General features: G+C 41.5%; 1 protein-coding gene across 3 annotated transcripts in view; it reads right to left on the bottom strand.

Annotated features, from left to right (window-relative positions):
- The window catches only part of LRP2 (LDL receptor related protein 2), a 220,123-nt gene that overhangs the window by 139,046 nt on the left and 56,583 nt on the right, over nt 1-24,494 (bottom strand). For all 3 annotated transcript variants that reach the window (XM_075933562.1, XM_075933563.1, XM_075933560.1), the window contains exons 7-17: nt 24,373-24,489; nt 23,542-23,685; nt 18,910-19,029; nt 15,612-15,740; nt 14,585-14,754; nt 11,899-12,122; nt 10,415-10,621; nt 7,613-7,815; nt 5,854-5,994; nt 4,666-4,869; nt 3,354-3,546 (exon numbers count right to left, since the gene is read on the bottom strand). In XM_075933562.1, coding sequence (XP_075789677.1) covers nt 3,354-3,546; nt 4,666-4,869; nt 5,854-5,994; nt 7,613-7,815; nt 10,415-10,621; nt 11,899-12,122; nt 14,585-14,754; nt 15,612-15,740; nt 18,910-19,029; nt 23,542-23,685; nt 24,373-24,489 — 1,852 coding nt within the window. The remainder of the gene's footprint in view (nt 1-3,353; nt 3,547-4,665; nt 4,870-5,853; nt 5,995-7,612; nt 7,816-10,414; nt 10,622-11,898; nt 12,123-14,584; nt 14,755-15,611; nt 15,741-18,909; nt 19,030-23,541; nt 23,686-24,372; nt 24,490-24,494) is intronic.

A 24,494-nucleotide genomic window follows, 5' to 3' on the forward strand; every position in this document is an offset into this window, starting at 1 on the left:
GTTGGAAGAAATGGCTCTGTTCAGAAGCAATATATTTCATACTACTTATGCAGGTATTCCGCTAAAACTAAGTGAGGAGGAAAGGACACAGATTCATTACATCTGACCCCGAGAGGAGTAAATTGCACATCCCTGAGCCAGCTGAGTCCATTGCCTACCCTGTGAGAGGAGAGAGGGTGTTGACATTGCTCCAGTTTCAACAAGTCTTTCCTGTTTTTACAGTGTGACACCCATGTGTGCACTTGAAATGGAGATAGTAGATGCAACTCAAGAGAAGCCAAGGCAATTTGAATGCAGTTAGGCTTCATTATAGCGTATGTAAACAGAGCACTAATGGACACTGACCAATAATATGCACATGGAAAGAGAAACCTCTGTTATTATTTGGAGAACAAAATGCTTCCACTTATATTTTTATGGTAACAGATCAGTGACTACAGCACTGGGAAATGATATTTTACAAAGCGAGCTCAGAGTACCAACATGAACTGGGAGGTGCAGAATAAGTTTCCATGCCTATGACTTAAAGGTGAAACATCAATTCAAGTAATCAGCTCATATGACAACATGTCATAATAAAACAGATGACAGCAACAGCTCTGAAGAACACATACCTGATCTATTTATTATATTGTTTTCCTATTCACATCTCTCCTAAATCTCAATCCTTGGCAGAAGTAAAGAGTTACTACAAAATATGATTTCTTGCAGCAGGTAATCATCTCAATTCAAAATGGTGGATAATAGAAAATTAAAGCTGAGTTCCAACACCACAACAGACTTTAAATATGTTTGCACAGATAAGTTACTAATTGAATGTGTTGTCAGGTAACAGGCCTGTCTTAAAAATGACTAATTTTGTGATTCTCAAAATCATTACAAAACAAGTGGTGAAGCTCAAGCAATAAAGCAGGGGTGGGGTACCTAAGACCCAGGGGCCGGATGTGGCCCCCAACTTGCCTGGATCTGGCCCCCCGAGGCTTGGGGCTCTCCCCAGCATTGGGAAGCCTGCACTGGCACTTCACCCCACCCAACCCCCTGCTGTTCCCCGTGGGGCTAGAGCACACAATCTACTAAACTAGCCCCTCTACGCTAGGGGGTGTGAAGGGTATCTTTCTCCTTTTTGTTTTGGTGGTGGTGGTGGTGGTGGTGGTGGTGGGGTTTTTTGTTTGTTGGGGTTTGTTTTTGTTGTTTTGGGGGGTTTTGTTTTTTGTTTGTATTTTGGGGGGGGGGTTTTGCTTTTTCACTTGTGCATGGCTCCCGAATGATTTTTCTGTGGATCAGTGGCTCCCAACCCTGAAATAAAGGAAACTAGTGTATCAGAAGTACAAAAAGCATGTTGCGGGAAAAAAGTACATTTTGAGAGAGAGAAGTATTAGCACAACTGAAAGATCATGCAGATAAACCTCACCAAGCAATAGAGCACATACAGCAGAAAGAGAGATGATTGTTGGATTGGCAGCAGAAAAAGGAAAATTATCTACTCCACTCAGGGCCAAATCAGAACCACTGTCACAGGAGTCAATGTTACAGCAAAGACTGGAAACTGAAAAATCACAAGGAACTCTTCTCATTGTAAAGTAACTTTGCAGGACCAATTAGCTGTGTTGAAGAGGGTGAGATGAAAGATATGATGACACCTGAGTAAGATAATACAGAACGGCAGGAAAAGGAAAGGTACAAGGAGAGAGAGTTTACCGAAGGACAATAGAGAGAGAGAGGCACCCTTCTAAGTACTTAAAAAAGAGTGTGTGTGTGTTGAGTGAGGTTCATAAATCTTGGAAACTACCCCAATAAATGCAGAATATTTCTTTAGGACAGTGAGGCATGCAGCACTTTGCTTTTTTCGCCTGTAATTAAGCATATAGCATTGCAAACACAGCAAGAAACCTCCAGATTTAACAGATTAATGAATAAAACTTGCTGGGTAAGACCAGCAGCCTCAAGGATCTGTTTAGTTACTGGTCACCAATAGTACGTATATCATTGGGTCCATTCCTATAGTGGTAGTAATGCTAGCAGCAAAACATCTATTTCATACACAGTAGCTGCTACTTTTCAGAAACTTTGTTCATTTAGGTATAAAATAGGCACATCTTTGTCAAGATTTTAATGTATAATGTGATTTAATTTAAAAAGCAAATCAAACCAAAAGATGACAAATTCCTTTCTTAATACTTACAGGTAGACTTTAATATGTCAGTGATTTTGTTCTGATCCTACAAAGCATCTACAGTTATAGAACTAAACTTAGCTGCTAAACACAACTCTACCAACAAACAAAGCTTCATATTCCAAGGTTCAGAGATTAAGAATGTTCATTATCAGCTCATTTCTACTCTTTTAGGATAGCTCAATCATTTATGGGAATGGGTTATTAAAAATGAAGATGCAATTAAAGAAAATATGAAAAGAATCATTAAGACACTTATAACAGGGATAAGAACCATAAGTATGTAGTGAAAGTGACACTTTCCATACAACTGCAGATATGCTAAAGTTACAATTAAGGCTAGGCATTTCTATCAAAAGAAATGCAGCCTCTTCTTTTCATCATATTACACAAATGTAAGTATGTCAAAGACAAACAGCACCATTTTAAAAATTTCAGATAGAATTATTCAAAAGAAAATGAAGTCATAAAAGGATCCAAACTTTATTTCTGAGAACAGCCCAATGTTAAAAGTAAAACATAAATAACTATCCTTAGACTCAGAGGGGTAGACATGTTAGTCTGTAACTAAAAAAAAAAACTTAAAAAACCCCAATGGTTTTGTAGCACCTTGAGACCAACAAAATATATAAATAGTATCATGAGCTTTGTGGCATCACCCCTTTCTTTAGATGACTATTATGGAGCAAGGGACACAGATTTCCAAAATCTGTGCCCCTTGTTCCATATTTGTTATCTGAAGAATTGGATTGTGTCCATGAAAACTCTTGATACTATTTATATATTTTGTTAGTCTCTAAGGTGCTACAGAACCATTGTTGTTTTTTAAGTATCTCTAGACTGTGGAGGTAGAGAACAATTTTCTAATCCAAATGATAAAAAACTAACACGCTGAAAACTTGGCTTTGTATCAATAAATGATAGCAAAAGAAAAAAATCTGTGCCTTTAAAGATAATTCTGTTGCATATTCCTTTCATGCTAAATGTGTATCATTTTGCACTTTGTTGTAATATGGCTCAGGATAAGAAAAAAAGCAGAAGAAGGAACATGGACAGAGAATTTTGGAAAGGAGTTAAAGCCCAAAAACAGAAATTCTGAGAGGTAAATTTAACCTGTGCTGATGCTGCTAAAATATGCAACTGTTTGTAGTTTTTAAAGTAAAAACAAAGTCAGACTTACCCAATAACAGGATGAACTACTATTGATCGAGGATTATTTAAATTCTGGACAATAGTTCTTCTAGATTTATCAGACAACTTCATAACACTAACGCTCCTGTACCGAGGATCTGTCCAATACAGGTTCTTGGAGATCCAATCAAAGGCCAAATCTTCAACGCCTTCCACCCTATTGGCTGTAAGAATTTCTCTGCCTAGAATGTGCAATATGTATGGTATAAATTCAACCCTTCAGATGCAGATATAGTCATAGGAAAGCACAATTTGGTTCAGAAAAAAGAATGATTCTGTTTTGGAATAATTTTCATTATCTGTGAGTGAGCAATCACATATCAAGCTTGACTGCACCCGCTGTGCCAGAGATGGCTTGCTGCCCTGAGGGGGATTCATCCCAGAAAGGAAAAAATAAGGTTTGGCCAGAAAAGGGCAGCTATAATTTGAAATCAGGGTTTCACAGGTGTCCTACAATAGGAGTTCATTAAGGGAAATGGTGAATCAGCACATCCTTTAAGCACCTTAGCCATGCTTCATTCCCCCTTCCCTCTTCCCCCCCCCCTCCCCCCCGGTGGGGCTGCCCACTCTTTGAGAAGCACTGGACAACTTCAGGCTCTATGACAGAGCAGGGTACTGAGCATCCTGAGGATTTTTTGCCAGTAATTGGCATTCCTCTGTATTTCTCTAGGATACTCCATTTTGTCTTTTTGATATTCTACTGTCATTGTTTCAATTAGCTGGCACTTTCTAAAATGCAAGATCATACTGGGCCAGATTCACTGCACCGTCTGCCTTGGGAAAAGACAGCACAAACCCTATCTGAGCTCCTCCAGAGCAATAACATCCTCCCCGAGCTGGGTTATACTGGTGCAAGCTAATCACATCCTGTGCAAACAACAGTGGTCTGCAAAGCCCTAAAGTGGAGGGCTGGGTTTGGCTAGGGAGGGCAGGAGATGACCCCTGTGGAATTTAAAGCTGCCCTTTCCTACAGGAAAGGCAACAATGGAGATGTCATCTGCATGTGGCCAGTGGTTAACCCACCCTGAATACACAGCAGGCAGCACTGACACAAAGAAGTACCATTTGCACCAGCAGGGTATATGTACGCTGCTGTTTCTTTGCTTCTGCAAAATGTCTGTATTGGGTGGCTTGATTCCAGACCCACTGCAGTTTGGGTGTACAAAGATTGTAAGACTGGGGTTTGAGTACATTTGCAAAATGGCTGAAATTTGCAGGAGGTTACCAAATTTCCTGCCAATGCAAGTACCCAGCTTTTTCATGTGAAGACAGAGAAAACAAATCTACAGTTTGCATCTCACCTGAGCCATCAGTTTTTTGTTTGTAAATTATATCTTTAGTGGTATCTGAAAAAAAAATGGTGTCATCCTGGGCACAGAAGTCAATCCCAACAAAGTATGAAGGGCTCCCAGTTACTGGGATAATCACATCTTCCTGAGTGGAGAGATTGAATGGGATCCCACGCACTGCCAACTGCGATGAAAAGAGCAAAAACTGTTGCACCGCTATAAAAGAAAAGAACAGGTATAGATTTCAGTGACTTCCTCTGATTCAGATTATTCTAAATTAATTAAATGTAAAGTAAGGAGCTTTTTAATTTTATTTTGCAGTATTTGTTTCGGTAATAAAATTTAAACACCTAAAATGGAGAGAATGGGCGGGGGGGGGGGGAGACAAGACAGTGAGACAGAGATGGATAGAAGATGAGAGGGAAAAAAAGAGGGAACAGAAAACAGCACAAATGGAATTTAAGCAAATAGAAACTGAAAAAGGGAAATGGAATAAAGAAGAAAAATAGACCCTCAAAAAGAACATGGTGATGTGGCAGGGTCCTCCACTTCCACAATAACTACGGGACTAATATCTCTTTAAAGAAAACCTTATTCCAAGGAAAGCAGGCATCTCAGCTCTCATTAATTTCCATAGTGATGATTTATGCAAACAGAATTTATAGGCTCTGTGGGGTCACCTCTGCCACCAGACCATATCTGCTCTTTTCTGGCACTTGTAGCAACAGAAGTGCTGCTCCTAAGTCCCATGAAAAGACAAGAGTAACGAAGGAATTTGTTACATTTGCAACTGTCAACAGGTCATGGGAAAAGTGCAGAACAACTTAGCATATCTAGTCCAACACTGGCAATGAAAAACAGCGTAAGGACACTCTGCATACCTGTTTATACATTTTTCTAGGCAAAACTGGAACAGAGTAGCCTCCATGCTCCCTTATCATTTTTTTTTGGTAGCTACTCCTCCTGTTTTCCCAGTTCCCTCCCTTTTAATCTCCCAAAAGGGTTCGGTTCTTGGCACACTCTTCTTTTTTATCTCCTTTCTTCTTCTCCGTTATTCTATCTCTCTCAGTTATTACTTTTTGTAGATGGTACACAGCTATGGCATTCATGTTTTGAGGTAATTTCCTGCCCTGGCCATTTAGAGATACAATTTTATCCACAGCCGTGGTACTTGCCATAGCTACTAACACACTTACTTACCAATGCAATGTCGCCCATCCACATGGAGGTCAAAGCCCAGAGTGCATTTGCAGCGGTAGCCCAGTCCATCATTATCCGTTTTGTGACTGAGAACACAGATCTGTTCGCAACCTCCATTATTACTTCCACAAGGATTTCTCACTGTAAAATAATATGGATGGGATTTAATATCCATGCTTTATACTTTCCATACATTCTCAAGTAGACATTTTTTTCATATGGCATATCATTTTGCAGCATATTGCCTGGTGAGGGCAGAACTCCAATGGGAAAATATGACCTGGTGGATCTGATCCTACAAGATGATTAATAATTCCCAGAAAGTGCTGATCATCATCAACTATTGCTAAAATAAACTGGCATTCAAATTGCTAAGCACCCCACACGAGGCATTTAGCACTTTACTGTTTGGGGCCATGGCTTTTTTAAGATCAACTCTTTGGTCTATAACTTTCTGCATCCAGGCAATGGCTACAGGAGAGCTTACAGAGTTGCAGCTCTCTCATTGTAGCATCTCTGAGCAAACAGGAAAGAGCTCTTACATCAACTTCATTAATCTACCCCCAGGAGCTATGTCAGTGAGAGAAGCTCTCTAGCCAACACAGCGCTGTCCACACTAGCACTTAGGTCGGTGGAATTTAGGTTGCACGCAGGATAGCTTATTCACATCCCTGAGTGACATAAGTTATACCCAGATAACTGGTACTGTAGCTATAGCCCTACATTCAATACAGAATTTTGTCACTAAGAGCATGATCCAATTGCCATGAAAGTCAATGGATATATGTAGGTTGAACCTTTCTAATCCAGAACTCTCTCACCCAAAACATCCGTCATCCAGAATGATTTTAGTTAGCCAGATGTCTTCTTTTCATGGATGTGGCCATGTTTCCCACAGTCCCTTCAAGTTTGTATATAGCCACCAGTCCTAGCTCTCAGTGTTCTGTGCTGTTATTTAGATCTAATTTACCCTTAAATGTCCTCTAGCAGCACAGTAAGCATTGGAAGTGTTGGTAATGCTGCTATACAATACTGACCTCCCATGGTCCAGAAAATTCTCTCATTTGAAACCAGTCAGATCCTGAGAGTTCCAGACTAAAGGGCAATGTCTAGACTGCATTCCTCTCTCAAAAGAGGAATGCAAATGAAGGACATAAAAAATGCAAATGAAGCATGGATTTACATCTCACGCTTCATTTGCATAATCGCATCCGAGAACTATTTCGAAAAAGGGTTTTTCAGGAAAAAAAAAAACACAGTCTAGACAGGGTTCTTTTGAAAAAAAAACTTTTTTTGAAAGAACCTTTAAACCGCATCTTTTCAGGAGTAAGGGTTCTTTTGAAAAAGAGGTGGGGTTTTTTTCGAAAGAACCTCGTCTAGACTGCGGTGGGGGGTTTTGAAAAATCCTTTTTTGAAAAAGCGCTCGGACACGATTATGCAAATGAAGCGCAAGGCTTGTAAATCCATGCTTCATTTGCATTTTCGATGTCCTTCATTTGCATTCCTCTTTTGAGAGAGGAATGCAATCTGGACATAGCCGAGAGGTTCAACCTGTACTTCCATTTATCTTAATGGGAGTGGAATCGAGCCATAGAAGTTAAAAATGCTCATAAACTAAAGTTTGTTTCTTCCAAATATCAGACATTGTTTTTAAATGTTGTATCTAATCAGCTTCTTTACAACTAGTATAAATGACCAGTGTTGCTTTTAGCAACTCTAATAGGATAATTGCAACACGTCTCTGACAATCTTGGCTTACCATATGGCTGTCTGAGAGCATGGTAAACTGTCACTCCATACGGCCTCAGTGAAGACTGGTAAATAACTTGAGGGTTAGATTCTGCAAACTTATTAGCCTTCACCACTGCCATCTTTGTCCAATCAGTAAAATAAACATTATGTTCAAAAAGGCTTATTCCATAAGGATGAGGAACCAGTGTCCCTCCATGAGCTATTGTTCTCCTGCGACAAAGACATTTTAAAGTTACATGTAGAATATTGTAAAAAAAGCAATTTCACTTCATGTTGTTTTTGAACAAAAACAAATAGAACTTTACTAATGCATTAATTAGTTTCTACTTTTATATACAACCAACACATAAATGGGAGAGATTAACAATGGTCAAAGAAGTTAAGTTGATACAATATATGCAGAGTAGTGTCTCAGGGGAAATGCAGGGTGAATAATACAGAAAGCAACTCAAACTTACGAAGGGGATAAGAGAAGCAGAAAGTGGCCAGTCTCCATAGAAAGGAGATCAGATAAGTATGACTTGGGAAGGAGACAGAAGAGGCCTCAGAAGGTAAAAAGATAAAATGCCAAGACTGAAGAAAAGAACAATTCAAGAAGAAATATTGGAGAAGGCCACAGAGGCCTGCACAAGTTAAATGTAGAAACAGGAAGAGACTCAAAACCTTCATAAAATATGTGCATTCCATACAAATGCGGCAACAACATATGTTAGATCAATTACAGGAATAATGCAAAGTGTTTACTTCACTAAACAACACTAGACTCTTAAATATATTAACATTAGGGATATTAGATATCGGTTATTTTAGTAATCAGGTAGCTGCAACAATTTTTAGTGGTTACATGGGTACTAAAATGCTTCCCGCTGGTTTAAAAATCAGCTCCCTGCGCGGACCAACTCCCGCCTGCTGCACCACACAGTAGCCCAAACCAGTGGACACTGGCTGCTCCAGCACCGCAGTAGGGTTGCCAGATGGTTGAAACAAAAATACCGAACACCTGTCCTACCCCCACCCCCAAAAAAAAACACCGGGGAAAAATTCTGTTGGAAAAAAAAGGGAGGGAGACTAAAGTTGTTGAGAAAAAGAAAAAAAAAGGACTCGAAGACTTATTAAGCAAAAAATATATATATATTAAAATAAAACAGCATGTCCCCTTTAAGAGTGAGTGCAGGGATAGGAACTGGGGAGCACTAAGACTCAGAGGAGTCATTGCTTCCCCTTGGTCTTTTTGCCGGCAGCCATTTTGTGCCAGCAGCCTTGCGGAACCAGGTAAGCATGGGTTCTGGGGATGTTGGGGCCAGAGGCGCTGGGGGGCGGGGGAAGGCAGGGCACTGAGTGTTTGTAGGGTTGCCAGGTGCCCAGCTTTTTTGCCTTCTGGCTGGGGAAAAAAAAAAAATCAGAAAATACTGGTCATCTTACGTGTCCGGTATTTTCTGAATTTTTTTTACCAGACAGGAGGCAAATATACTGGATTGTACAGGTGAATACCAGACACCTGGCAACCCTACACCCCACTGATACAGAAGCAGCAGCATGGGGTGGAGGGTTGAGGGCACCAGCTCCTGCTTCTCCACCCTCTTTTCTGTCTCTGATATAGAGGCAGCAAGGGGGTGTGTGCATGTAATCATTCAGAATAACTAATAAGCAGAAGTTTATAGGTTAATTGTTTAAACAACTATACACTAACATTCCTAAATAACAGTAACTTGGATTTATGACTGAAGGGTCTTTTCCTTTATGAAGACCAAATTCTATTCCCCCAGAGGCCTCTCATCTTGATGAGATGGATGCTGTGGTTTTCTAGTATATTATTCAGGAGGATATTCAACTCTATTTTAAGAGCACTTTCAAACTACCCCATTGATACACTACAAAAATGCATAATTTGAACATTAATGTAAGATACTCAATGTTGTAATAAGTGATAAGTTTTTATCTTAGAAAAACAGAGATTATTCTAACCCCTTGCATTCTTGCCTTACTAAACCATATAAATGGCCTTGAAAAGTGCAGATATAAGGAAAAAAACAAAGATACCAGCCTTGTTTTTATATTAGGAAACATTCTCTTGCAAATGAGGCAATAAACTGAGTAATAAAACCGTTGATTTGACAGACAACTGTTTTCTTGGTGAAGATATTAGAGGGAACTAGAGAGGGAACAATTTTTGTCTCATGTCTGAGATTCAGAGAAGCCATACTTAGCAATGTAGAGATGGAGCTTCTAAGTAGCAAACAACAGACAATACATTTAGTAGTCATCATTAAAAGTTAACAAATACTTCACTGGTAGCTGAGATACTGTGATTACTACCTATATTTTAATATCAAGAAGGACTGCAGTGTCTTAGAAATCACTCTGTGGTAAAGTGTGGTAAATAATGTCTTTTTAATAGCTATTACTAGTTTTAAAGTGCAATCAAAGAGAGAAAAAATCAGAGCATTTTATTTTATTTCCATTTTGGTATGTGCAGTTTAGGAAGCTCAAGTTTAAAATTAATGTAACAAACCAGAACAAGGAAAAAACAAAAAAAGAAATGGTAAAGTGTTCAAAGAAATACAAATGCATGCATATCAAGGAAGTGAGCAATAAAAACAATGTGAATGAACAAGGATGGGTGAAAGGAATCAAGGGGAAAAGAGGACATAGGTATAAAATATGATACACAATGGAGGAATAAAGGTTTGTTATATAACACATTCAAGGTGTGTTGTAATTTAGATGTTGTGAATCTCATTTAGTTAGACAGATCTTAAACCATATTTAGTACGACTGACCCAGAAAATATAACAAAATTCTCTTTTACCTTTGAAGCCCATCATAAGTTACTGTCTCAATGTAATCAAAACGGCTGTCCACCCAGTAAAGTCTCTTCGATACAATATCCAGAGTTATTCCAGCAGGCCAACCTAATTTTGTTTTTATCAAATCTTGTCGGTTTGTGCCATCCATGAAGGCCCTTTCCACTTTAGGATCTCCAGAAAGACTATCCCAGTCTGAGAAAAATAAATAACTATAAAAGAAAAAAAATTAAAGTCTCATGTTTCCTTGAGATTTTATATGAGAGCTACATTTTACATGGAATTTTCAAATTGTGTCATCATTGAAGACAATATAAATTATATAAATATTTTAGAGATATAGCTATATCATCATCTAGTGTCAGTTGGTGCCCAACGGAAATATGCCAGTTGATATCAATTGACGATATGGCCTAACGTTTTTTCCACACATGGAGCTCAGCAAGACCTGTGATTTCACTCAGAGGTTTATAGGACTTCTAATTTTCTCAACAATGGACAAAGGAACCAAACAGACCATCAGGATAAATCAGATGGGCCGTGAAGGTAGCAATACATCAATATAAAGGACATGAAACTCATTTTTCTGTCATAGAAGATCAATTTTTTTCATGACTCCTGAAGTAGGGATGTTAGGTAGTGGGTAAAAGAATAGTCAACTAACTGCATATATTTTGAGCAGTTAGTTGACTATTCTATGATCTCCAGGTGCAGGGCCGATTGATGGCTAGTGCAATCCAGTTTCACTCCTGGGGAGCCCCTGCCGCCCTGCACTACTGCTTTTCTATCAGAGGTAGCAGTGCAGGGTGCCAGGCGGAAACTAGTCCATGAGGGGAGCCAGTTTAAAACCAGCACCCCTTGAGGACCAGCCACCTGCCTCCCACGCTGCTGCCTCTGTATCAGAGGCAGCAGCACAGGGGGCGAAGCAGCATTTCCCCACAGCGCGCCCAGGATCGCCACGGGCAGAGGCTGCTCCATGGGATGTGGAGCAACCTCTGTCCACAGCGAGCTTGGACACACCAAGGCAGGCTTCCCCTGCTCCCTGCCAGGCTAGGGACTTAATGCACATCTGTGTAAATTACCAATCCATAAGTAATATTTTTTACCAATTAATTATACAGTCTTCCTCACCAATAATATGATACTGTACAGTACATTATGTACAGAAATACCTTAACCCATAATGAAATGCAGACACCTCTGAGGGACAAATGCAAGAGCCATTCTACAAAGGGCTGTAAAAGGAAGAGGGTTTAGTAAATTTTCAAACTGACCATGTTTAAACTGAAATTTCAGTTGGGGAGCTGGGTTTAATAGCCATAACTCTTGTGAAATGAGCGATGAGACAGTAGTACACAAGTTGTCAAGACCTCTCTTTTATTATTTATTTTAAAAGACAATCATTGGCTATTTCTTAGTTACTGTTCCTTTATACAAGAATGCAGGGATTTTAACCATCTTTTCTCATTACCTCACCTGTATCACTTACCCAACAGTTGGGTCGAGTGCTATTCCTCTAGGATTTCCCAGATTTTCAGCAATCAGTGTTACACGGTTAGTTCCATCCAAGTTTACCATATCTATTCTGTTCACACTGGTCTCAACTACATACAGTTTATTGTTAACCCAGTCTACTGCGAGATTTTCAGGTGTGTCAACTGAAACGTTTAAAACTTCATGGATATTGGAGCCATCAATATCAACAGAAAAAACCTGAAAATAAAATATGTATTATCTTAAGCTATTAAGCATCACGGAGTATGTCTAGACAACGGGGCTATTTCGGAATACCAGAGGTATTCCGATATAGCTACACCGCGTCTTTTAAATGCGCCTGTTATTTCGAAATTTTTTGAAATAACTGGTGCATTATTTCAGCATCCCTGTAACCCTCATTCCATAAGGGTTAAAGGACGTGCTATTTCTAAATTTGGTGCTGTGTAGACGTGCCAAATTTCGAAATAAACTATTTTGAAATACAATTGAAATAAGATACACAATTTGCATAGCGCAAATTGCGTATCTTATTTCAAGTTTAGAGTGCTGTGTAGACTCACCCATGATGTTTCATTAATGGTACTGGTAATGACTTTACCATGCCGATTCATATGAAAAAAAGTGTTTTTATGGGGTTAGGGGAGAAAAATATTAAAGCGTAAAATGTACATTAAAACAATGTTACAATGCACCACAAATTAATATAATTCAAAAAGTTTTGAACTAAAAAGTCACAATTTTAAATCCCCACCCCCATTGGGTTCACATACTGCTCAACTTATCAACTGTTTAAGCACCTATTCCATTGCTCTAAACCCAGTGACAGAGAATCTGGTGGATCTTAGCCCAAATGCAAATCACATGAGATGAGGAATGTTATAGGGTAGGGTTTCTAAAAGTAAGGGTCCCCTCTGAGAAAGCTGCTAATGGGCCGTTCCAGTTTGTTTACTTACCAGTTCCGCAGTCATGGGCCTCGTGGCTCCCACTGGCGGTGGGTCTCTGTTTGCAGCTAAAGGACGCTGCAGGAAGCAGTAGCTTGGGCCATGCTGCTTCCCACTGTTCCCCTTTGCTGCACATAGTGAACCAGAGCCAATGGGGCCATGAGGCTCTGTGTCTGGGGAGCCATTAAGTAAACAAAGAGCAGCTCATTAGCAGCTTTCTCAAAGTGGACCTGCAACCCACTTGTAGAAACACTGTTGTTGGGGCATAACTCATAATATTCTGGATTAGTTTTCACCTTACCTTGTTAACAGAGTATTTTAAAGTCTTTATTTTTGTAACATTTATGTAATTTTTGTTATAGGAAATATTAATTACAATGCATTTCACATGTAATAGAATGTCATTATTATTAATTATAATTATTATTATTATTCCTTGAGGTTGCAAACAGGATTAGAACTCTATTGTATTGTGTATGACCCAAACACAAACAAATAGTCTCTGTGTCAAAAAGCTTTTCATTAAAAAGTCCATCACTGGAATGTTGGTTCGTTTTACAGTGAAAGATAAAACAATACAATTGCACGTGGAAACATTTTACAGGTAAAACTCCTTCCTCAGCTTTGAACTATGCTGTTCCAATCAGTTTAAGCATAATAAATGGAAACATTCTGTGAGGAAACTCAAGAATTGTGCAAAGCTATCAACTATGGGGCAAATCCTGCTCTTCCTCCATGGCCACACAAGGCCTTTAATAATGTGACTTTGCTATAGAAGGCCTGGCAAATTTATACATGTGAATGCCAGCTCAGTGACAGAAACCTCTACACACTGGGGTAAACCCAGAAGACTTCCCTGTCCTGTAATCCACACCCAACAAGGCAAGTGTCCTGTAAAAACATTTATTACTAAAATTAGGATCCTTTTTGATAGACTAGAGTTTGAAAGATTGGAGCATATACATATTATGACATCTAACATTAGTGACATGGTACATACTCGGAAATATATAGCTTTTTACTGACACAGAGTTATCAGTTTATTTCCGCTCTAGGTGTACTTGCTCTAAAAAATTGTTATAAAAGTTTTGTAATTATATAATTGAACTGCAACTTTTATTCTTTCCAGTGAGGTTGGAGAAGGAGAAAAGAGAAAAGGGGAAAAATACAAGCCTTCCTGCTTTAACATGTACCCCAAACTGACTTCTGAAATTACTGTTTTACTTTGAATTAAAGCTGAATTTATTTCCTCTTTTCAAAAAAAGTAGTGTAACAAAATATTGGCTCATTATACAAAATATTGTCAATATTTGCTACCCCATGCTCAATTACTCCACTTTGAGTATATGGGAGAAATGTGATTTTTATCATCTTGGAAAACACAGCAGGTTTACATGTTAAATGATCAAGTTTCAAAAAATTACTAACAAAAATTTGTCCATTTTTGAAAGAATGTCTACTATTTCTCTTAATTAGGCTTTTGGACTCCATTTCTAATAAATTAAAAGTTGCTCAAGATAGCACCATATAATAGCGTGCTTTGTTTAATATATCATCAGATGTAACAGTATAGCTTGGAAAACGTGATGATTAATGTAAAACTTCAAGGGCCCTTTTTGTTAGAAAACAAAGATACGGCCTGCATCTGCTCGCAAAAATGAAAAGCTATCAACACATTCTGCTCCTGGGTCTTTTTACTTCCAAAAAAATCATATTTTTCTTGAAATTTCTGCCTACCTTATCTTGCACTGTGTCTGTCCAAAAGACTCTACGTAGGTAAAAATGAAAGTCCACTCCAACTGCAACTCCACGATTCTGGGATTGCACCAAAGTACGAAAACTCCTTCCATGGACATCTCCAATCAACAGATCACGACCATTGGAGAAAATAATTGATGCAGCACCAGCTGAAAGTATGGGCAAGTTGTGACTTCCAGCACAACATACAAATCAGTTATTTTGCAAACAAGCATTAATGTATTTGCTTACTACAAATAGAACACACAGGTATATACTGACACATCAGTATTGAGTGTATACATGCCTGCTGGTGGTGATTTTGTAGACTGCTCAAATTGCATCCACCTTTGATAATCTGATCCTTTAAGTACTGTGTGGCTACCCGGTCTACTGAGTTTGGCTTGGAGTTTTGGAGGAGGCAACTAAGGAAAGTGCAGTAAAAACACTTGTGTGTGAAAATGTTATCAAAACTGCACATCCTGAAGAAGGTTCTCTCAGTCTCTTTTGTCACTCTCTGCCTTCTCTCAAAAGACCTTTTTCCACATGAGATATGGATATTCTTGAGCCTGCCACACAGCTTACTACCATTTCCCATAGGTATTTATTCTCACGCCCCATTAGATCATTTCATAGCAGCAGAGACTCTCCAATAAAGCTCTGAAGGAAAGTTTACCGTGAATATATATCCACGGAGGGGTTAGTGGTTCTATTTCAGTGGAAGAAATTTAAGACCAAATCCTGTTCACTTCATTCAGACAAGTCTGCCATTAAAGTAAATGGAGCAAGCCCCCTAAAAATGATTCCCTGATCTGAAAATCCTGTTTCTAATGGATATTGTGTTTTAAAATAGGAAATATCTCTGTAACCAATGGACTCTTTTATGCTACTGGAACGTATTATGTGTGCCTGCTGTATTTTTCAAGCATATTTCACTACTTTTTTTCCAATACAGAGAAAATTACAGGTAATATTTGCTTTACAAGTAAAATTACAGCAAGAATTGCACTTGGCACCATTTACTTACATGACGTGTTGGCTCTACAGTGGCGGTGATGCTCCAAGAAATAACCTTCCACACAGTGACATAGGTGATGGCCAACACGATCTTCACACAGCTGGTCACACACACCCCACATCTTACAATCATCAAAATCTGTTAAGATTGTTTATACATATACCTTGTCAAAGCTTTGAATAAACAAGACACTGTCATACTTGGCAGTCCTAACATAGTCCTCCCTTTTTGACTTGTGCATAAATAAAATGAATCCTTGTAAGTATTTCTAATTATCAGAAACATTTTCATCATTTCGAATGATAGGAAGATACATGAGAGAAAAAAATTGAGCAGCATTAACAGTTCATGAATAGGTGATGTGTGTGTGTGTGTGTGTGTGTGTGTGTGTGTGTGTGTGTATATATGAATATTTATAAGAATTCCAAGAGGAACATATTTATTCATATTACCATTTACAGTAAAACTCCGATGGTCCAGCATCTGACGGTCTGGCACTCCTGATGGTCCGGCACCATAAGGAACCTGGAAGTGCTCCGGGCAGCCGGACCATTGGAGCTGCTCTGCCCCCAGCTTCCCCGATTCAGCCGCTGCTAAAACTGACCAGCGACTGAATCAGGGAAGCCAGAGGGAGAACAGCTAGGGCGCTGCCAGGTAGGTCCCCTAGCGCTGCCTCTCGGGGCTGCGGGACCAACCGGGCAGCACCCCAGGTGTCCCCGATTCAGCCGCTGCTGAAACTGATCAGTGGCTGACTTGAGGAAGCCCGAGGCAGAGCTGCTCTGCCCCGGGCTTCCTGGAATCAGCCGCTGATAAGTTTCAGCAGCAGCTGACTTGGGGACACCTGGAGTAGAGCAGCTGGGCTGCTGCCAGGTTGGTCCCCACAGTGCCGAGGTGCAGCGCTGCGGGGACCAACCCAGCAGCGCCCCAGCTGCTCTGTCCCAGGCGTCCAGATTCAGCCGCTGTTGAAACTGACCAGCAGCAGCTGAATCGGAGACGCCTGGGGCAGAGCAGCTGGAGTGCTGCCGGGTTGGTCCGGCAGCACCCCAGCTGCTCTTGGGGATGCCTGGGGCAGAGCAGCTGGGGTGCTGCCGGGTTGGTCCCACCACGCCAAAGGTCGGCGCTACCGGACCAACCGGGCAGCACTCCAGCTGCTCTGCTGCAGGCGTCTCCGATTCAGCTGCTGCTGGTCAGTTTCAGCAGCGGCTGAATCAGGAACGCCTGGGGCAGAGCCGGACTATTGGAAGGGGGGGCTATTAGGGGTCTATGGTGGCATTCCCCCCCCCCCCCGCAGAACCCTCATAGCCCCCCCTTCCGATAGTCCGGCATATTTGATAATCCGGCACCCCCTGGGTCCCAAAGGTGCCGGATTATCAGAAGTTTACCGTATTTAGATCAAGAGAGTAATGAATACAGAGAAGTGAGTCAGATTATTCTGACCATGGCTTTGGCATTAAAAACTTAAAATTCTCCACTTTGAAAGCTGCAAGAACAATAGAAATTGGACTACTTTCTGTTGTTAACTGAGGAAGGCAAAAAGGAAAGAGAATCCAGAGAAAAAGGTGAGACAACTGCCTTTTTTTAGTTTCTCATTTTAAGCATTAGTTGACACAAAATGGGAATTAAATATTTTTCAAGAGGCATTTTTGGTAGTTTATAGATGTTGCTCAAAGTTTTAGTGTTCCAGGACTTTGGCATGAGCTATAAATCACCACAGCACACCAAGGAAGAAACAGCCAGGAGCAGAGTAGAGAGAAAACTTAAAACATTACACATTTGGGAAAGTAATGCTTTCTACTATAACCAGTTTTCACTGAATTCTGCAGGCACATGGCCCGTAAAACTAAATGTAAATTAAAAATTGAAAGAATAAGCTATTGAACATTTTGCCAAATAGGCAATCTGGTGTAAGCCAATCCCCTCACCTCTTATCTAATTACTAACCAGAAGAAATGATTCACATATCAGCTGGCCCCTACCGTCTACTTATTGAATCAGGAGTTGAGAAAGGAACTTCCTTTTTTACATATGAGTCACCAGGAGGAAGAGAGGAGCTATTGATCCCTTTCTAGATTTTGAGTAAAATGATTATGGCCATCTCTTCCGTGAAAGGCTGTATCTCACAAGATAAATGTTACTTTGAGATCCTGATATGTGAACCAAAGGAATTCATCAAAATCTCCTAGCACGTATTCAGCATTTGTCTTATAGGTCAATCAAAGAGGCTAAGAGAAGAACAACTGGCATTACACCAGGGCAGAGAGAAGATTTTCCAATCAGAGTTAAAAAAGAAGGCTCTCTGCACATGCATTTGCTTTAACATAGACTCAAACAGCTACATGGGAATCTACTTCTTTTCCCAATGACTAGCATATAAGCCAAACAACATCTTGAAATCAGGACAAACTTCTTTTGTTATATGAAAAGAAATATGATATGTACATAATAGGAGATCCAGCCTTCCAAAATGGCAAAGTAATGTACCATACTCATTTTACCTTACCCACAACCATCTGCATTTTCACATAAGGTCAGTTTTGAACTGTACATCAAATATTGAGTAGCTTCTAGTAAGCTGATTTCCCAGATATATAGCAATACACCTAAGCATGCAGGATCAAGCTCTCAAGAACAGTAAAAAGGCTGTTATATCAGATTTGACATCAAGTTGCCATTCCAGAGTCAGACTTTTAAAACACAACCAAGCAAATACAAGTTGAATCTCTCTAGTCTAGCATCTTTGGGACTTGACCGGTTCTGAATCAGAGAATTTGCCGAATCATGGGAAGTCAATATTGTCTAGCAGCATTACCAATACTTACACTGCTTAAAAGACTCTTAAAATACATTTGGGGTAAATTAAAGCTAAATAACAGCACAGAATACTGTGTTTTGGCAGTAAACAAACATTATGGGACCACGGGAAAAGAGACCACACCCATTAAAAGTGGACATCCAGCTAAGAAAAATCATGTCAAATCACAGATGTTGCTGGATCAGAGAGTGCCAGACTAAGAAGTTTCAACCTGTATTAAGAAGCTGGCCTTCCCTTTAGCTGGTAATAACCTGTTCCTCTGTCCCTACAGTAATTTTATGCTGCTGTTGAACATCTGCTCTCTTGGTATTTTTCCATGCAGCTTGAGGTTTAACTTTGTGACTCCAGATTTACCTACTTGTCAATATGTCCACCCTGTACACATACATAGCCAATTATCACAGATTCTCTCTCAAATTTGTGGAACCTATAATACCCAAGATCCCTGTGAGAAAAGTTTAGACTTATATAACTGCATTGCTGCTGTTCACTTACCAATGCAGGTGCGACTGTCATTGCTGCTGATCACATATCCCACAGGGCAGTAGCACATCCCTCCTGATGGTGAAGAATGGCAGTGGTACTGGCAGCTCAAGGCGGCACACTGGGATATGTCTAAAAACAAAATGGAGTCACTTCAGGAATGTCCATGAGTAGTGTCATCTGCAAAGCAGATGGCTGCATGGTTCTTTATAAATCATTACAAAGTCAAGGTGCCTATTGTGAAGAGCTTACGATTTACAGAACACATCCTGAAATTGGTCCAAAATGCAGGACAATGTAGCACTTTAAAGACTAACAAGATGGTTTATTAGATGATGAACTTTCGTGGGCCAGACCCACTTCCATCAGCAAAGAACCATGCTCCCATGCAAAAATCAATATATGCAGCTGTGGCTGTAGGCTCAGACTCTAACTAGCCAATATAAAAATAGAAGGGGGAAGGGAACAATAAAAAAGTCAATGGTGAAGCTAAACACACATCTTGTTTGTTCCACAATACCAGGTGTGTTTGTGTGCATGCAGGCGTACACAGCTAATTTAGCAGGAGAGAGAGGCAGGAGAGCTAAGGTTTAGAGAACTCTTTGAGGATATGAGTTTTCAGGAAGCAGTGAGAGGATGAAATTCGGTCTTACATGAAAGCAATCAAATATACCACCAGTAAGAGCTCCATATAAATCACTGCACTGAGGCAGCCATTTAGAGCGCAGAGCTGCAAGCTTTATTGGTCCAAAAAAACTGAGCAGCTTGCTGCATATATCCTTGAGTGCCACTGATTGGCAACACTACTCTCCATCCCTATGTACATATATACAGACATTTCTCTTGTCTAGAGCACTTCTGCAACACCCACTAATCTTATTAATAGTGGGGTGGTCAGGAAAACATTTATATTCAGTTCATTAGCCAATGCAATATGAGTGTGAGAGTCAGGTTGCACTCATAAAAGAATATGTGAGTTTCTTTTTCCTCTACCTCTCCAGCTCTTCACTCCTTCTCCCCTTCCTTCCATCCTGAAAGCAGTTCCTTGCTAAGTGATGATATTGTGATAGCAGAGAGGTCCCTCTCTTCCTCCTTCTGCAGTTTCCTTGCCATACTTCTTTCTCCACTTTTTCTTCTGAAGCTACTCTCTGAGCAGCTCAGCTCTCTGATGCTACATTCACATCACGCAACAGGGATCAGAGATGCTTTCCCTTGACAAGATTTAGTGTTTGTTTACACTACCACTTTTGTCAGTCAGAAGTATGAAAAAAACCACACTTCCAACTGAGGTCAGTTTCACTGGCAAAATGGCTGGTGTGGAGAGCACTGTGTCTGCAGGAGAGGCTCTCTCCTCACTACTCATAGAGGGTACGTCTACACCACAACGTTAATTCGAACAAATTTAGTTCGAATTAGTTAATTCGAACTAAGCTAATTCGAACTAACGGATCCAAACTAAAAAACCAGTTCGAATTAGCGTTTTGCTAATTCGAACTAGCATGTCCACATTAAGTGGACCCTGAACCGGGGTTAAGGATGGCCGGAAGCAGTGCCGGCAGGGCATCAGAGGAGGACTTAGAGCGTGGAGATGCTGTCTCAGGCTAGCCGAGGGCTGTGCTTAAAGGGTCCCGACCCCCACCGCGGACAGACAGTTCTCAGGGGTGCCCCGCTTGCAAAGCAGTCCTGGCTTGGAATGCCCGGACTACCCACACTGGGCACATCACACCACTTGGCCATCAGCCCGGCTGTACTTGCCGCAGGCTGCCATCAGGGGAGAGGGGGCAATTGGGGGGCTGCAGGAGAGCTTCCACCCCCAGAAGCCCGCAGAGCCAGCCCAGTCCTCCCCATCGGGGGCTTGTGCCCCATTCCTCCCTCACCTCCTTCCACTTACCCTTCCCTAGCCCCTCTTCTTGATGTACAAAATAAAGATAACGTGTCTTCCAAAATGGAATCTGTCTTTATTGAACAAAACTGGGGGAGACTGGGAAAAGGAGGTGGGAGAGGGGAAGAGAGAGGCTGGGAGAGGGGAGGGCAACTAAAATGATCAGGGGTTGGGAACAGGTCCCATATGAAGAGAGGCTAAAGAGACTGGGACTTTTCAGCTTAGAAAAGAGGAGACGGAGGGGGAACAGGATAGAGGTCTCTAAAAGCAGGAGTAGGGTGGAGAGGGTGCATACAGAAAAGTTCTTCATTAGTTCCCATAAAGAAGGACTAGAGGACACCAAAGGAAAGGAATGGGTAGCAGGCTTCAAACTAGTAACAGAAAGTTCTTCTTCCCAAAGCAAAGAGTCAACCTGAGGAACTCATTGCTGCAGGAGGCTGTGAAGGCTAGAACTGGAACAGAGTTTAAAGGGAAGTGAGATCAAGTCATGGAGGTTGGGTCCATGGAGTGCTATTAGCCAGGAGGTAGGAGTCGTGTCCCTGCCCAAGGTTTGTGGAAGGCTGGAGAGGGATGGCACGAGACACATGGCTTGGTCACTGTCTTCGGTCCATCCGCTCCAGGGTCCCTAGGGTTGGCTGCTGTCAGCAGACTGGCTACTGGGCTAGATGGACCTTTGGTCTGACCCAGGACGGCCATTGTAAGCTCAGGGCTCAGGGTCGGGGGTCTCAGTGGACCACCTTGATTCTCTTGCACACCTGCTCCTGGGTGGCCAGGCTGGCAGCTCTCCTGCCCTAGACGGCCACTTTCCTGTGCCTAGTGCGGAGATCGTGGACGAGGTCCACAATGTCCGCACTAGCCCAGGCAGGTGCCCGCCTCTTGCGGTCCCGGGCAAGCTCCCGGGAGCCGCCAGCCTGGTCCCGGGAAGAGGGGGAGGGCTGTGGGGCATCGGGTGGGTGGCTCGATCCGTGCCAGGTGCAGGATCTGCTGGCTGGGTGCTGGAAGGCTTGCACCTGGCACGGGCACCATAGCCAGCCCGTGCCCCTTTAAGGGGTCCGGGGCCGGGAGGGGGGCAGAAGAGTTTCCCGTGTGATGGCCAGAGTGGCCACCAGGGAAACCTGGGGAGGGCTAGCCTCCCACTAGTTCGAATTAAGGGGCTACACAGCCCTTAATTCGAACTAGCTAGTTCGAACTAGGCTTAATCCTCGTAAAATGAGGATTACCTAGTTCGAATTAAACGCTCCGTTAGTTCGAACTAACTTTGTAGTGTAGACATACCCTGAGGGTGGCTTAATTACACTGGCAAGACATCTCTCTCTTGCCAGCAAAAAGGGGCTTTCCTGGCAAACTTACAGCAGCACAGTCTTAAACTCCTGTAATTTTTACTGCAACCTTATTCCAGAAAATGTGGTTTAAATGAGAGAAGTATATTTTCTTTATCTTTCCACAATTATGGATGCCCAGTAGAAAATGCCAGAGCTTGATTTTCAGAGGCACTGAGAACTAAGATTGCTAGCTTTCTAATTGAACGCCCTTGTCCCACCCTGCCTGAGGGGCCCTCCCTTCCCTGAGGCCCTGTCCACACTCAATCCATCCCACCTTCCTCTGTTGCTCACTCTCTCTACCCTGCTTACTCACTCTTTTTCAGCAAGTTGAAATGCAGTGTGGGAGGGGGTCAGGGGTCTAAATGGGGGTACAGGCTTTGGAGTAGGGCTGGGAATGAGGTTTGGGGTGCAGGAGGAAGCTCTGGGCTGAGGCAGGAAGTTGGAATAGGGTGTATGGGCTCTGGCCATGGGGTGCAGGCTCTAGAGTGGGGCCAGAAATGAGGGGTGCAGGAGAGGGTTGCAGGCTAATGCAAGAGTTTGGAGTGCAAGGGGTATTAGAACCCCAGCTGGGGGTGGAGGAGGGAGTTCTGGTGTGGGAGGGGCCAAGGGGTTCAGCATGGGAGAGGGGGCTTCAAGCCCTACATGCTGCCCGTCTCCTTGCAGCTCCCAATTACCACTCTTCCCAACAATTGATGCTGTGGATCCAGCTCTCAGGGTGAAAGCAGCTGCAGCGTCTCCACGGCCACCCCTGCGTGAAAGGGGCATTTAAGCCATTTTTCAGGAGCCCCACGGAGCCTGCAAGCCTGGCTGTGCCTCCAACTGAACTTTTAACAGCCCAGTCAACATTGCTGACCAGAGCCACTAGGGTTCCTTTTCAACTAGGTGTTTTGGTCAAAAAACGGACACCTGGCAACCCTACTGAGCCTCCATAAGTCCAATTGAAGTTGATGTGACATCTCTATGTTCAGTGTCTCTTAAAATCAGGCCCAAAGTTTCTCAGGCTGAACACTAAAATAAAGGTACCCAAAATCGATGGAAAATTTAAAAATACTAACTGCAGTGACTTGCGCAGACCAAGGTTACAAGCCATGTAGTCCTGTGCCCTAACCACTAGGCATTACTCCTTCCTGCTTAATGTGAAAGTGGAAAACAAAAATATTTTGAATGAAGAATAACAGTGGTACACAAATGCTTCAGCCCCTCTTCAAATACGTATTGAAAAAGGATCAGAAATGTTTATCTATCAAACCCTTCCACACAAGAGATCAACAGAACTGTGCGGGCATGGCAGGGATTACTTTTCGATGTGTCTGTTCAGTGCTAATAAAAGGAACATGCCTCAAAATTGTTAGTGCTGATTAGCAAACCCCTGAGATATAAAAGAAGACCAGAATGTGGCTTTTCTGCAATTCCATGCACCCTGCTAGTTTTAGTACTCACTGCAGTGTCTGCCTGCAGTTATGTTAGTTTCATCTTCTCCAGCAGGGCAGTCCACAGTGCCATCACACACTTTACCAATTGGAATGCAGCGTCCTGACACAGGGCAGGCCCATTCTCCTGGGTAACACTCATGGTAGCCACTTTCTAAGCAAAAGAGAAGCAACACAGAATAACTGATGAACATGCATCAAGTAATACACTTGAAGCTACTTCCCTAAAAGCCTCCTAGTGAATAAGCATCTTCAGCTATCTATCATTCAGCTTCTAACTGTTGCATGTAGCTAAGACAGCCCATAAAAGAAAGAGTAATCTATCCTAGTCACCATGTTCTTTCATTTGTCCTCAAATTACATTGCGGAAAATACTCATGCAGTGCGGTGAACCCTTTCCATTTTTCCACATTATATTTCACTTTGGCTTGACTGGTGTACTAAAAATGGAACAATAGTTTTGTTCTTTTGAAATATGCCTGGTAAAGCTGGTAGAGGGAGGAAGGATAATTACAGAAAATTTCAGAAAAAAAAGTTTAAATTTTACTAAAGAAAAATTCATTTTTTCACAAACATAAAATAAAGAGAATTGTACTGCACACAATACAGTACATCATTCCTTTCCACACTAGCAATACAAAATAAGAAAACTCCAAATATTTTTTTAAATATACAATATTAGAAGAACTGTGTCTATACAAACACAGTTTTCCAAGAGTGTCCATAGATCTTTCAAAATTATGATATAAAACATTCTGATTTTAAGACTTTTTAGTAGTGAGATTAGCAAGGTTTATCTTTGTAAACTGCATCATTAAAATAAGTATGCTTCAGTCTTTACCACATCCTCTTTCATCTTCATTATCTTCGCAGTCATCATCTCCATCACAAACCCAGCTCTGATGAATACAACGGCCACTTGGACAGGTGAAGAAATTGCCTCTGCAAGTCGTGTAAGCTGAT

The sequence above is a fragment of the Pelodiscus sinensis genome, chromosome 7 (assembly GCF_049634645.1).
Source record: "Pelodiscus sinensis isolate JC-2024 chromosome 7, ASM4963464v1, whole genome shotgun sequence".
NCBI lineage: Eukaryota > Metazoa > Chordata > Testudines > Trionychidae > Pelodiscus > Pelodiscus sinensis.